Here is a 15,213-nt window from a genome sequence, read left to right as displayed (position 1 = left end):
CAGACTATTGTGTTTCTGGACAGCGACAGCAGTATAAACTAGTAAGAGTCTCTTCTTGAATTTGCCTCAAAGTATTTTTATCTTAAATTACTTCTACCTCTCATAGGGGGGGGGGGGGGGGGGGCAGCAGCTGAGGGGGAGGAGTTTGTGGTTACAGAAAGCACAAGTGCTTTTGCAACCTGTTGCAAAGCTCAGACCTTTGGACACACAGTCAGGGTGAAACATAACATTTTGTTCAGCCAAATAGCAGCTACACTGTGCTAAAATTAACCAGCCATCTGCAACACTGACATGGCTGAGAGGGCCAGTCAGGATGACCATGAAGAGGGAGAGGAGCTGGTACAAGACAAAGATACAAACACTTCTGTTGATCAAAAAGAGGACATTGTTACAGGTGGGGAAACTCCAGACATACATTCTATTGAGGATCAACATCCAACCCAAGAAGAGTCTGAGTGTCCAGGCTGCCAGTCACTGGATATTGTGGCATTGCCTTGTGGCCACAAACTTTGTCCCACATGTATTGAGCTTAGTCAGAGAGAGCTGGGCCAGGCCAGCTGCACTGTCTGCTGCGGATCACAGCTTGTGGACTTGATCCTCCACACTCTGCTGGATGCACTCTTCCAGGCCCAGCCCAGGAGGCACGGTGTGATGCCTGGAGCTGAAGAGGAAAGTGCGAGGGGAGCAGAGGATGGAGGGAAAGCTTGGGGTGGATATAGGGAGATGGAGAAAGAAGATCTGTGTGTGCAGCATGGAGAAATGCTCACTATGTTCTGTCAGCAAGAGGAGCAGCCAGTCTGCCAGCGGTGTCAGACAGATGAGCATGAAGACCACCAGTGCTGCTCCATAGAAGAGGCCATTCACAACTGTAAGGTCAGACACGAGTGCTGACAGAGAGACAGAAAACAAACCTCAATAGTTAGGCTGCGAGTATTAAACAGACCCTCCACCAATTGCAATTTATTATGGGTAGTACCACTCAGCATATGGATACATTTATGTCTTCTGGAAGAGCTTTCTCTTGTTTTTCCTTTCTTTTTTTATCAAAAAGAATGTACAGTAATTAAAACAACATCACATAAAAAACAAAATTTAAATCACATAAATACAACAAGTAAAAATAAAATGAATGAAAATGTAAAGAGATAAATTCTTTAAAAAAAAGAAAGAAAACAAAGCACAAAATTGTATTGCTCTTTTTGTTGTTTAATAAATCTATTGATTGACTTGAGAATTTAGTTTTAGGAGAAAAGGGGAGTTGATTCAGCAAATTTTTGATTGTGGATAAAGAATTTAGCATTTAGAATTATAAGTTAATTAAATATTCAAGAGCGCCATCACTTGGATTATAACAAATAATATCTTTAGGGTTGAAGGAGTAGAGAGCGTTAGCAACCTCAAAAAAGTGAAACGTAAGATTTCTCCAAAACTTCTCAGATATTTAACACTCAAAACACAGAAAATAGGTGAGAAATTGTTTCTAAATCATGTTCACAAAAAGTATAAGAGGAATCATTGTCTGAAAATTTGGCAATAAGAAAGTTAGTAGGGTATATATTATACAAAATTTAAAAATGAATTTCCTCAGCCTTGTTTCATAAACAGTATTTATAAGGTAAAAGCCAAGACCTTCTCCAGTTGACGTCTTCAATTTTAGATATCCAGAAAACTTGCATACCACTTTATTCGTTCTTTGGAAAATTTGGAAAATAAACTTATTATTACACTTCATGTCTGTTAGTTAAATCCTATCCAATATCAGTAAAGATGTAAAGTATATTATTCTCACCATAACTTAAATGGCTTTTCACAAGTTGAGTTAATTCATCTGGAATGGCACAAGTTAAAGAATGAAATTCTTGGAAAGGAATTGGAAAACTGTGTACAGATGTAAATCATTCATACGTTAGCATATTACCATGTTTTACAAAAAAATTAACAACATAATTTACATCTCTTTGAAAATAATTAGGAAAGAATAGGAACTTATTCCTAGGAGAGTTTTGTCAAGTCTGAGAAAATTATCATGATGATATATTGTGATGTCATCAGGATTATCTCTACAGTATTATTGTCTTTATCTGAAAGCCTATAGGGGACTATATTCAAATGATAATGTGATTCCACAATAGCATTTTAATTTTCCACATATGTATGTGTTATTTGAGTAACAATTAAAATGAAAATGCAACAAATTTGCATTTTCATTTTCACATACTTGTATGGACATTCTAAGACCACATTAAAATGAAAATGGAAATATCCTGCTGCACAGTGGACAATATTCAAATGTTAACTAATATTTGAAAATTAAAATGCAATATAAACGATTTAACCTAATTTTACAAATAGGCAATCAATATTCAGATCACAATGAAAATGCAAATATAGTTTTTTAACAAGTTGAAAATCAAAGTGAAAACAGCATTTGACATTTTATTTTCAAAGTCTTAATCTGGTCTACAGTGGACAATATTTAAATGCAATTTGCAAAACATCAATTGCATTTTCATTTACATGTCACCACGCTCTTTTGGGGTCAAAATGAAAATGAAAATGCAATTCTATAACAAATGGCATTTGACATTTCATTTGTAAAGTCTTAAGCTGCTCTACAGTGCACAATATTCAAATGAATTACGCAAAACAGCGCCCCCAGTCTATTGCATTTTCATCTACATGTCACCATGTTACTTTGGGGTCAACATGAAAATGGAAACGCAATCTGTCAGACCTCTCAACAAGATGGGTCTTAGGACATCACTGCCTTGTCACTGTAGGCAGCGGCTGAGGACTGGTAGTACACTGAAACTTCTGGAACATTGATCGCTCACTTTGTTACACACTTTGGGGATAAAACTATGTGAAGGAGCAGATGAGACAGAACCAGACCCGGGACTTTGATAATAAACACACAATGATTTACAGGTGAGTCTGTGTTTGTGGTCTTGTTGTGTGCATGATATCATAGCAATTGCATTTAGTTTTCCTGCCCTGTTAGCTAGCTACAGCAGATAGCTAGTTACTTGATTTGGTTGACAAACTGGAAGCTAACTGTTGTAGTTGACACACAGCTGTATGCTAATGTTACTTGTTTATTATTACTGTCAGCTCTTCTGCCTCTCAGAACGTGTGAAATGTCTTCATTTACTGTAGGAGTTAGCCTAGTCATTAACATCACAGCTGTAGCAGCTGCACTGACTTTGACAGTTTTTATTTATTAAGCTCTAGTGTGGTCTTTATGTTAACAAATGTGTATGTTATCAACATCGTGTGTGAGGATGCAGACTGTACAGACCAAAGATATGTTTGGACTAATTTAATGTCCTGTGTTTCTGCTTGGTAGGTGTGTCTCCTGCAAAGCTGATGTATAACTCAACCGTGTTAAAGGCCGTCATCGACAACATGGACTACTGAGGCTACCTACTGTATGACTGCAGCTGGATAACTGGAGAGAGCCAGGCTTAAACTGCCAGCGGGTTAGCTGATATACAGTGCAGTATGTAATTTGGGCAGTAAGATGCATGCAAATACAAACAAAAAAATGTACTGTGATTTATAATACTTTGATTTAGTTTTAGATTTAAAGTGTCTCTTTAATTTACTGGATGCTTAAAGAGGTTTATGTATTAGATTTATGTACAGTCAATGTATAAACATATTCAATCCTCATCTTGTTTTTATAATAATCTCTGCCTCATTCAAAAATAAATAAAAGCAATATTCTGTTTTTGTTGTTGAAGTTGTCTATCATAAATTTCTCCAGCAGTGGTAATATGCCAAACACTTTGACACTATGGGATGATGAGACAACGTACAAAATAATCACTATTGAATAAGTCTCTTTCTCAGATTAAATTGAAGGCAACTGGACTTGTATTTGTCTGTGGAAGACGTTTCGCCTCTTATCCAAGCGGCTTCATCAGTTCTTATGTATTGGTCTCTCTAGTCCGCACTAGTCAGACTAGCTCTAAAGTCGACCTGCTGACCCCCATCTGGGTTTTACGAGACCCATGTGTCCTGATAAATTAAATCTGTGTTTACTTATATCAACGATGGATCAGATGACTTTGTTTGATGTCTCAGGTATCAACACACAAACAGATAGTTATCAACAATATTTTTAAAAGGAACTTCATTAGTTGTCATAAGGCAGGTTGTGCAGGCTACAGTAGTGCAATCAAAGCTTTCTATCAAATAACAGCTGCTGTTACTGGATCAAACAGTGTGCTGATAGAGGCTAATTAGAGTTAGAGATAATTCTCTGTTGGTTCATCACTAGCAGAGATTTCACATTACATATACATGTTTAGAAACCTTTTCTATTCTCTAAATGTCACTAAATATTTTACTCTCATGAGGACTTGTCTTTATTTTGTATCAGTGGGCTGTATACAGTGAAACTTTCTGCCCCAACACATGTAAAACAGACACAGCAGGCTGGAATTGCAATTTGTGTTTCATTTGTGTTTGTGTTGTGCTTATATTCAGAAGATGTGATAGTTATATATCCCCTTATAGGTGACATCTATGGCAGAACCACTCTTGATATGTATATGTCATTCATTTAGTTTGTAGTCATCAAATTTGAACTTGACCATCATTTTACTGTAAAATCAGCTCAGACCAAACCTGCATGTTTCTTTCTTTTGTTATGGCCTTAAGACCTCATTCATACCATGACACCATCTCCACCTCCACCTGCTCCACTGTGAGCTGCTGGCTCAGTGACCTCATACTGAACTGAGCCTATGAGCTCTCGCACTCACACAGTGTGTGTAGAGCACTGTTGTTCAAATCGTCAAAATCGTCTGCTAAATGATGCAAATTGCAACTGCAAATTCAGTGAAACATGCACATTTGTGTAACACTATTTCTCATAATGTATATTGTTATGTATCAACCCTGATATTCTGTCCATAGAAAGAGTTGCGATCTGCTGTAAGAAGCCTCCAGGAGCAGCTAGAGACTTTAACCCCCATCAGACAAACCTGGGAAGACACTGCCACTCACATCAAGGTATTGCATATAGGAGAATATAGTTCTTCACACTGACAGGATGTTTGAAAACTCATAAGGAAATTACAACTGCTTGACATAAGTATTCAAACCCACAATTTTATATACAAACTAGAAAGCATCTTAGAGTAGAACATCTGTGTGAACGGGCCCAGAGTGTTGCACATGGACACGCTGGAGTTGTAACAGTGAAAATATGTTCTCATCCTCCTGAAGTTTGTAAGGATCTTAATTTCTCTAGGATTTCAGGGAGGTGTTTCAAATGGTGAGAATAGGTCAGGCAACACTTGCACACATTTCCCAGAGGTGAGACTATATAATCATTCCTGCTTACTCATTGTTAAAGCTCTGTTTTCTTGTGTGCAACACACACTGGTCATATCCTGTCTTGGTGTTTGACATTTGACATTAAAGTAATGTTTGACTTTGTGTTGAGGCTGAATGGGAATTGCAGACTCTGAAACTGTGATGAAATAAAAGGGGTTTTATTGAAGCACAAGGTAAATGAAGGGGAAAGGGAGGCAGGTGAGTGGCATGCCTAGAGAGACTGGCAGACTCAGGTAGACAGGTGTGGTGTGGCAGTGGTTTCTTGACAGGAGCTGGTTTGCACAAGACAGGAGAGGAGATGACTTCTGGTGACAGGAGACAACAATCTGGCGAGGAGTGGAGGAAAGCCAGAGGTTTTTTTAGTGACTGTGATTAAATGATTAGTTGCAGGTGTACCAGGGTGCTCTGGAGATCAAGGAAAACACAGAAGGAAAAGGAGACCCAGACACGTGACACTTTGTTTTGTGATTTGTGTTTTTGTGCCTCACTGTCAGAGCCAATCAATACAAACAGCCAAGATCTTGAGGGATGAGTTTGAGAAGATGCACCAGTACCTCCATGATGAGGAGGCCGCTCTGATGTCACAGCTGAAACAGGAAGAGGAGGATAAGAGTCAGAGGATGAGAGAAAAGATCGACAAGATCAACAATGACATACAAGTGCTGACAAACAGTATCAGAGAGACAGAAAACACCATGGGCTTAGACAACTTCCTCTTTCTAAAGGTAATTCATAAACAGGAATCATGGTGCTTCTGGCTTCCCAGATATTATATGTATTTACACTCACACCCACTTTATTAGGAACACCTCACTAACACTGGGTAGATCCTCCTGTGCTCTCAAACAACCTCAGTTGTTCATGTCATGTTGAAACTTTTCTCGTACACTCTGTCCCATGACATGACTACATCACATCAGTTCTGCAGATTTGTCAGCTGAGCATTCATGCTGCCAATCATTCAGATCTGGAGAATGGGGGGGGGGACGACTTTAGCTTTGTGACATGGAGCATTTTCTTGGCAGTAGTCATTAGAAGATGGTAAAATGTTGCCATGATTGACTGGTATTAAGGAGAAAACATTCCCCAGACAATCACACCACTGGACTGGTGACACAAGGCAGGTTGGTCCATGGATTTAGACTCTGACTCTACCATCTGCTGCCTCAGCACAAATCCAGATCCATTAGACCATGTCTTCAACTGTCCAGTGTTGGTGAGTCTGTGTCCACTGCAGCCTCAGTTTTCTGGTCTTGGTGACAGAAAGTGGAACATGACATAGTCTCCTGCTGTTGTAGTCCATCCACCTCATGGTGTTGTTCACTTTGAAGCTTTTCTGCTCCGCACAGTTGTAAAGAGTGGTTATCTGAGTGACTGCAGCCAAGTAAAAACTCTTGAGACTGTTGTGTGAGAAAATCCAGGAGATCAGCAGCTTCAGAAATCAGCCTGTCTGAAACCAACAGTCACACTAAAAGTTGTTTGATGTGAACATTAACTGAAGTTCCTCATCTGGATCTACCAGAGTTTATACACTGCTCACACATGATTGGTTTATTGGATGACTGCATGAATAAGCAGGTGTACAGGTGTTCCTGATAAAGCACTTGGTGAGTGTATGCTACATAGCAGTTTTTATAGCAGTCTTTATAGCTATATGTCCCAGGGACTTGGACTAAGAACTAGTGCTTTATGCCACTATAGTTTAGTCTTTCTTGCACTGTAAAGCGTTTAGCAATAACATGAAACATATGTTTGATACTAATACATGTTTCCATGCTCCTTCTTTTCCATGTGAAGAGGGTGGATGTGTGGTGTGTCTGTCTGTCTGTCTCTCACGGACCAAACATTTCAATGCTTTTGTAATTTTGCATGTCATACATTAAAAACTACACCTTTTAAGCAGTGAAACCCAAGATCTTCTCAAGATTGAAAAAGTGAGTGAAATGAACAAATTAACAAATTGAAACGTGGCAACATTCTCAACACAGCTATCAAGCTGGGTTAGGGTTAGTTCATTGGTGGTGGGACCTTTACAACTGTGTGGTGTTTGTACATCTGTTCTATGTTGCACTGAGGTCAATGAGTAACAATGTTTTGGTTCTCTGTATGTACTGTATCTCAAGCATGTGTTGAAATAACAATAAACTTCTTAATCTGCTCTGTCCCCACAGAATTACAAGAACACCTATGAAAGGTACGCTCCTGAAGCTAATATGTAGACTAATGTGTTCTTTATGAATTAATTTCTTAATAAAGACATTTTTGTTGGACACATAATGAACAAAATACTACCTAACCAAAGTCAAGTGTTATTATGTCAACATGTCAGTTTACCAGTTCATATATATTTAATAGTAAAACATTAAATAGCAACATTTCACCCTACAAATAGGACAACTTCTTTTGCAATAAGTCTATTTTAACTCATATCTTTTATTCATAGTTATTTACTGAAAACATTGGTTTGCAGAGTAGACTCTAAGAGCTGTCGATATTGGGTTTATTCCCTCGTCAATATGCAGTATTGAAGACTTTCTTTTGCACCCTGTGTCTAGCACTTGGCATCTATCTATCTATCTATCTATCTATCTATCTATCTATCTATCTATCTATCTATCTATCTATCTATCTATCTATCTATCTATCTATCTTATAGTACAAGCTACATTCACTCAGAAGCCTGAGAAAATGTGCTTTTTCAGTTTATCCTCAAGATCATCCATGGAGGGGGAACACTTCATTAAAAGAGGTAAACTGTTCCAAAGCTTTTGGAGCGGCTACAGCAAATGCTCAATCACCCTTTCCCCTTAGCCTCGGCCAAGGGACAGCCAGGAGCAGCTGGTCTGAGGATCTGAGAGATCTGGGGATGGAAAGGGGGCAAAGGAGCTCAGAAATGTCTGACTGTCAGCAGTGTAGCATCAGCATTCTGCACTAACTGTAGACATTACAAGGAGGACTGGCTGATGCTCAAATAGAGAGCATTGATATAATCCACTCGAGACGAAATTAAGGGGTTTATGACAACCTTCAGATCATTAAAGGAGAGGAATGGTTTGAGTTTGATAATAGCTGGAGATAGCTACCTTTAACAACAGTGCTAATTTGTTAGTCAAATTTTAAGGCTGAATCAAGGATGACACCAAGATTTTTGGCCTGTGTATGGAGGTGAAGGGTCAGGAGTGCTAAGAGACCCTTGATGGAGTCAGAGGGACCAAGCAAGACCACTTCAGTCTTACTATCATGATTGAAGAAAGCTATTTGCCATCCATCCATTTTACATCCTGGAGGCAATTAAGGAGAACTAATTGAGTTGTTCATCAGGTTCTAATGGGAGGTAAAGCTGAATGCCATTAGCATGAAACGTAAAGGGAGCAAGTATAATGGAAATAAAATGGGCCCTAAAATGGAGCCTTGAGGTACTCCACAGGTGATGGGGCAGATGAAAGAAAACTCATAAACTTATTTCTTCACTTTAGCCCTTAACTAACTCTCATATTGGCACTTTTTGCCACATTTATGCATTGCTCAGCACTTCTTTTAAATGTCTGCCTATTTAAGGATTTATTATTTTATGTATTATTTTATCTGAATTTACATTCATGTTTTTAATTTTTTTCATTTTAGATCCATGCTTTTAACAATGTTTTATGTTCATTTTATGTCTTTTTAGTTCATGTGAAGCACTTGGGGAATGCCATTTCTTTGTTGTAAACACTTTGTGCTACATTTCTTGCTATACAAATAAAGTTTATTATTATTATTATTATTATTATTATGGTTATTTTCTATGGACATTAGCTAAGAGTGAACAATTTTTCCATGACATTGGATAAAAATAGAAACTTATTAGAGATACTTATTAGAGATAGGCATCAAGGTTAGGTTTTTTGATAATGGGATAAACCATTGCATGTTTCAAACAAGACGGAACAAAGCCACTAGATAGGCTGCTATCTGTGTGATGACCTACAGTGTCAAACACTTCCTTCAACAGGCAAGTGAGGCGGTTGGTGACTTGGTCACGAGGAGACACCAGAGTCAGCAGGTGTCTTCAAAAAACATTTCTTTAGGCAGCAAGATGGACGTCAAACTAGGTTTGAAAGAAAGTCTTCATGATGTCACATGCACAAGGGGATAAACGTTAGTGACAGGTTTTAGAGGATGAAGCTTATGTGAAATAGAATCAAGGGATTTGCCTCACCACATACTGTAGCCATGGAGACTGCAGCTGTTGCACACACATCACACACAATGCAGATCATCCAGCTGTGGTAGTGTGGTTGTTCATCTTCTCTTTGTTTTTTTTTACCCAGGGCTCAGTGCCAAGTGGAGGAGCCTGAGGATGAATCACAAGCTCTGCTTGATGTGGCGGACCTCCAGAGCTGTGTGCAGCACCATGTCTGGGAGAAGATGCTGAGGATCATCCAGTACTGTGAGTAGAGCTTTACATCAATCCATCCATCCAATAGCTATACCGTTAATCCTTACAGAGCAGCAGAACATTGGATAGATCAGATTTAATTTCATAAGCTGATATAATTTACTCACTGGTGTCATGGCACAGGTAAAACTGGTAAAATAAATTTTAGGGGATTTAATTACCACCATGGCTGTAAATGCATTAACCTAATGCCAGTTCAGTTCAGGACTCTAATAACTTCCTGTTGCCATTCCACCATTACATCTCTGCTTTCCTCCCTCTGGTGTACGCCCTTTAGGCCAGTTCATTTTAGGTTAGTCCTGGTCCTGCCTTCTTGAAGTCAATCAAAATGATAAGAACTTGTGACCATAACACCAGTATTGATATTTAGTGCATGGACATCATATTAGTTGAGGTGGTAATCTCACATACAGCTAGCTCAACAAAAACTGGGATGAGCGAACAGAAAGCTCATGAAGTGAGGTCACTGCTGGGGGTCATTAGTCCTCAGGCTGGCTAGCTAATGCTAATTGAGTTGGTTGGAAGTTGTTGTGAAACCTGGTGTTGCATGGCACCAACAATGATTCATTGTATTTTTTGACATGTGTTAATGTAAATTTGATCTGGGGAGAAACACAGATCATATTAGATCACTGATCAACACTGTTTAAGCTATGTGTCGTTTTGCGAAACAGACACTAATGTCACGTCATGTACTGTGTGTCCTTTGATGCACGAAGCACACACAGGAACATCATGGCCACTGTACTGTGACTACTGCTGTCTAAAGAGTACCGTCATTGGAGAGAATTGGGAAATAGGACTATTGCATCCAGTTGTGTGTTGTTCTCTGTCGTTCTACTCATGATCAGCAGTAGATCTACGTTGATCCTATGTTGTGTGGACACCAAACACTGTTTTTCTGCTGACCAAAATATGAGATAAATGTACAACCCTATCTGAGCACCAAACATGTCCAGAAAATGTTCTGTGGTTGTTTTTGTCCTGCAGCAATCCATTTTCAAGTAACAGACTCTGTTTTCCGACATGCACCATTTCAAAAATAGCTGCTTCAGAAAAAATATAGCAAATGTATCAGAATTCATGCAGATACCTTGACTACCCTGACATGTGCATAATGCTTGTTAAAGTTGTATTTCACGCATGACCAGATCATCTGTAGTGACACAGCAGTTACACATGGCGAGGGTGGACATGTAAGAGATTGTGTTTTTCTTATATTTATGTCTTTACTCTGCATCTTTTACAACCAATGTAATGTAAGTTTTGGATAGGTTACAAAAGGAAATGTAGTTACACTGCAAGTGTGAGAGTAAAATGTAAAGAGTTTAACAATTTCGATATCAGTTGTTTTTTGTACAACAGATAAAGATGAAGTGATTTATACATTTTATGGTACAAGTGTCATCTTAGGTTTTAGCCATTAAGTATGGTTCTTGGATGTTTACATGACAAGTTATCTAGCATTGAATAGAGGTATGTAAAAACACTAACTGGCACACATGGTGGCATCAACCTGTCCTCTACATTCAAAGTGGCAGCGAGTACATCTCATACTGCTGATCATGTGTAAAGAGCATTAACTGTATCATACAATGGCTGCATGTTGTGTTTCTGATTCATGTCAATTGGCACCTGTGGGCTACAGGTTATAGATATGGATTACAGGCAGAATATATAGCAGCACACTGTGGACATGATAAATATCTATCATGTAAATGGTTTGCTTTTATAAAGAGTTTTTTGTCACTCAAAGTGTTTTAAACTGTAAGTCCAATTCATCCACACATTCATACAGCACATCTCTACCACACACACACTACATGGGGGGCTCAGGGTTCAGACATTTTGACCTGCAGACTCGGACTGATCTGTGGACAACCCGCTCTAGCTCCTTAGCCACAGGCTGGCTGTGTGGGGATACAGAGAATACCATGGGTGTTTTTATTGTGTGTCATGTGCCAGTGTTTACAGTGAGTATATGGTGTGTGTGTGTTGGCTTTTAGCATTGATTCCTGTCTTTGTTTCTGTGTCTCTCACCGATGTCCTTGTGTTCCTCAGTTCCGGTGACCATGGACCCTAACACAGGCTCAGTGTGTTTAGGTGTGTCTCCTGACCTGTCCAGTGTGTATGTATGTGAGGAGCAGCCTCTTCCCAACAATCCAGAGAGGTTTGTGAGACCACAGAGCATCCTGGGCTCAGAGGACTTCAGCTCAGGGAGGCACAGCTGGGAGGTGGAGGTGGGAGATAACAGTCACTGGTCTCTCGGTGTGGCCAGTGAGACAGTCCACAGAAAGGACTGGTCCAACTCTGGTCGTGCCTTAGACTCAGACACAGAGCCTGGTGGTGGCTTGTGGACTGTATCCCTTTCCGCTGGGGAGTACTGGGCCTCCTCTGACCACAGCGCCCCCCTCAGACTGAGACGAAGGCCGCGCAGAGTCAGAATTCAGCTGGACTGGGAGAGAGGGTGTCTGACTTTCTCTGACGCTAATGACAACACACTGATCTTTCGTTTCAAAAAGCAGTGGAGTGGAAATCTGAGACCCTACTTTTCCACGACATGTTCTAAACACCCATTGAAAATCACAGCAGGGAGGGTGACTGTTACCACAGAATAGAGTCTGTGGTAACAGTAGACATGTCTGTCAAAACAACAGTCAGATTTTAAAATGTAAAATGAATCCCTCTGTATCCAGTACAATCCGCCCTTTTTAACATTACTTACCACAAACAACTTGCAGTAGGGGCAACCTGCCAGCTACAGCTCAATAACAAGTAAAAATAAATACACATTCAAACAACTCCAAAGATCTATTATTTACATGATATATCTTCTTAAGGAAGAGTAAGTCATCAAGGCAATTACAACCTGATTAGGACCTGTGCTGATATTCAGTCTTTTTCTTTTTGTTACCAAATGCCACATAAAGACCAAAACCAAAAAACATATCTGTCTAGGAAGGACTATGTGTGTTATCATGGTGTAATATATCATATTCCTCTGTGCCATAGAGTTCCATTACTGGAAATACATAAGTGAGCCTCACAGTTGCAGTGGGTGACATGTTCCTTCATTGCCATGACCACATAAACTACCACATACATTGTTCAGCTGCTGGAAATACTCACCAGAGCATTAATCCACCACTGAAAATGTTCCCCAGTTTAGGCACTATTTCAGCACCAGTGTCCAGCTGTTTGAGAAAATTACTCAGCATGTTTTTAAAGTCACTTCATGCTTTGTTGTTCAGCCCTAAATAAACTACCCTGTTCAACACTGTGTGTAGAGGCGTATCTATACCGTATTTCTTTGTGTGTGTGTATGTCTGTGTGTGTCAATTAATGGATAAAATGGCTTTGTCAGTGTCTTTTCTCACACATAAAGAAGAATGCTGATGAATGCTGATGATGTTCAGGATTAATTTATTTCATGATCCTGACAGATGAGTTTTTACAGTGACTGGGGTTATCTCACTTAGAAACCCCTCTGAATGAATTAATGCCTTTGACCTGTCTTACTAAATAAAGTAAAAAAAAAAAAGAATTTGTAGACTTGCCTGCACTCTCAGACTCACAGAGTCATCAGCTGGGCACTCTCAATACAGTAACTGGGCCCAATCCCAACATCCATACTCACAGACCGACGGACTTTGAGTCTATAGCCGTGTCCAAAGGTCCAGGAACTTTGGGGGGCGTGGTCTGCAGTGCTGGTCGAGTACTCGCTGCATTTTATTTCACCTGCGACGTTTAAAAGTCTGCAGTGAACGAGCACCAAGCGAGCAAAAATATTTTCCACAGCGTGAGACAGGTCCGGGAGGAGGTAAAAAAACTGAAACAGGACTTCAAAACAGAAAGGACCACAACAACTGGAGTCGCTCGGGTCACGCGTCATGTACAATATACGGGATCGTCCTGTATTTGAAAATAAAATGCTGCGTCCTGCATTGAATGAATACCGGATGTGATTTGGCACATATTTTTGTTCATGTTATTTCCTCAAAGTGCTGTGAATAATGTAATGTCAAGTAATAACTTGCATAATCTTCCTGGGACTTTAGGCCGCAGAGGAAATGCAGACAACAATGGGCCACAGGAACCTTTTAGTTCCTGAAGAAAAGTACCTGGAAACAAAAGTTCCACTTACTTTTTGGTCGAAATGCGGCTTATGAGGTCTTAGGGCTGTCTGCTTTCATCAGATGTGATCCAACGTTATTCTGTTTCTAAAAAGGGGTGAAGTGAGGGAGTAAAAAATTTCTAATCAAAAGTTGTGAACACACAATAGTGTGAAACATGTTTAGCGTAGTCCAGGTAACGTGCTATGTCACAAAGTGATGTTCCATTCCTCTTTGTACAATTTGAGCCCTTGTAGCCTCTGCACTCAGTCTCTGACCAAGTGATGTCAATTAGGTCTGTGAGGCTTAATGCCTTGGGGGGCCATTGGGATTGGGCCCTGGTGTTTAGTTGCCAAGAGGGCTCAACAGTGTGTTCATCACCATCCTCTTTACTTGCACTCACACACTCAAAAGAACCCTCCACAACAGGTTATATTCACTTTGTCTACAATATCACAAGCATGCTAACTACAACCAGCCCACTTAAATGTCAGAAGACAGGCAGCTTACTGCTCAACTCACCAACAAACAGCCAACAAACATAACAGCGCAGTAACTAAACTTTAATTATAAAGAACCTTGGGAAACCAGGGTTACTAGGTGCTGTACAATGAAGATAGTAATAACTAGAATCACCTCCTCGTGGTCGTCTGCCTCCTCCACTCAGACTAGTTTCAGGTTACATCCCTGTTTATCTAGAGTCATATAAAATATTAACCATTCATGTGAAATTCTGTCATAATCGCTGTGTGAGCTCTTGAGTAATGGCTAAACAGTGTTTTCTGAGGTCACCATGACCAAGACGTTTGACATTTGACCACCAAATATAATCAGTTTGTCCTTGAGTCCTAGTTAACATTTACCAAATTATACAGACCTGGTAATAACATTGTCTCAGGTGAGCCAGTGGACAGCTCTAATTTCAGGTGTGAACACACCCAAGATGCATTGAGAACACATTTCAGATCCAATCACTCAGACCACATTCAGAGGTGGTCTGGAACACGTGTCCACATTCTTTTAGCAGTGTGTAGGCAAATGTGACCGCCTACTCCACTGACATCCTCTGCCATAGTCTGATTAGTCACAACACAGTTTCATAATGAACCCAACATTTTTTACTACTTCAAATAGATAAAACTCTCGCATATGCACACACACACACACACACACACTTTTAGCTGTAGCCTGTGTAAGGAAAGACTCCATGGCAGTGATGTGATGTCCACTGTTTACAACATCTGTTGCAGTCTGTCTGTCTGTCTGTTGAGGGAAAACATCAGCTGATCTCTTCTGGAAGTGTCAAGGCAACAT

At 39.8% G+C, this 15,213-nt stretch overlaps 1 protein-coding gene across 1 annotated transcript; it reads left to right on the top strand.

Moving 5' to 3' along the window:
• Positions 1-204: 204 nt before the first annotated feature.
• On the top strand, positions 205-13,067 carry LOC130180527 (E3 ubiquitin-protein ligase TRIM35-like). Its single transcript, XM_056394092.1, has 6 exons — positions 205-873; positions 4,924-5,019; positions 5,841-6,071; positions 7,518-7,540; positions 9,660-9,778; positions 11,849-13,067. The coding sequence occupies exons 1-6, from the start codon at positions 292-294 to the stop codon at positions 12,403-12,405; spliced, it is 1,608 nt and encodes a 535-aa protein (XP_056250067.1). The 5' UTR covers positions 205-291; the 3' UTR covers positions 12,406-13,067.
• The last annotated feature ends 2,146 nt before the right edge of the window (positions 13,068-15,213 follow it).

The sequence above is a fragment of the Seriola aureovittata genome, chromosome 13 (assembly GCF_021018895.1).
Source record: "Seriola aureovittata isolate HTS-2021-v1 ecotype China chromosome 13, ASM2101889v1, whole genome shotgun sequence".
NCBI lineage: Eukaryota > Metazoa > Chordata > Actinopteri > Carangiformes > Carangidae > Seriola > Seriola aureovittata.
Note: the sequence above shows the minus strand (reverse complement) of the source record. Positions and strands in the feature narration are given on the sequence as shown.

Excerpts from the sequence above, each read along its gene's own strand:
- LOC130180527 (XM_056394092.1), top strand. The coding sequence starts at position 292 with ATGGCTGAGAGGGCCAGTCAGGATGACCATGAAGAGGGAGAGGAGCTG. Across the intron at positions 874-4,923 it reads AGGCCATTCACAACTGTAAG|AAAGAGTTGCGATCTGCTGT; the intron begins GTCAGACACGAG and ends TTCTGTCCATAG. Across the intron at positions 7,541-9,659 it reads TACAAGAACACCTATGAAAG|GGCTCAGTGCCAAGTGGAGG; the intron begins GTACGCTCCTGA and ends TTTTTTACCCAG.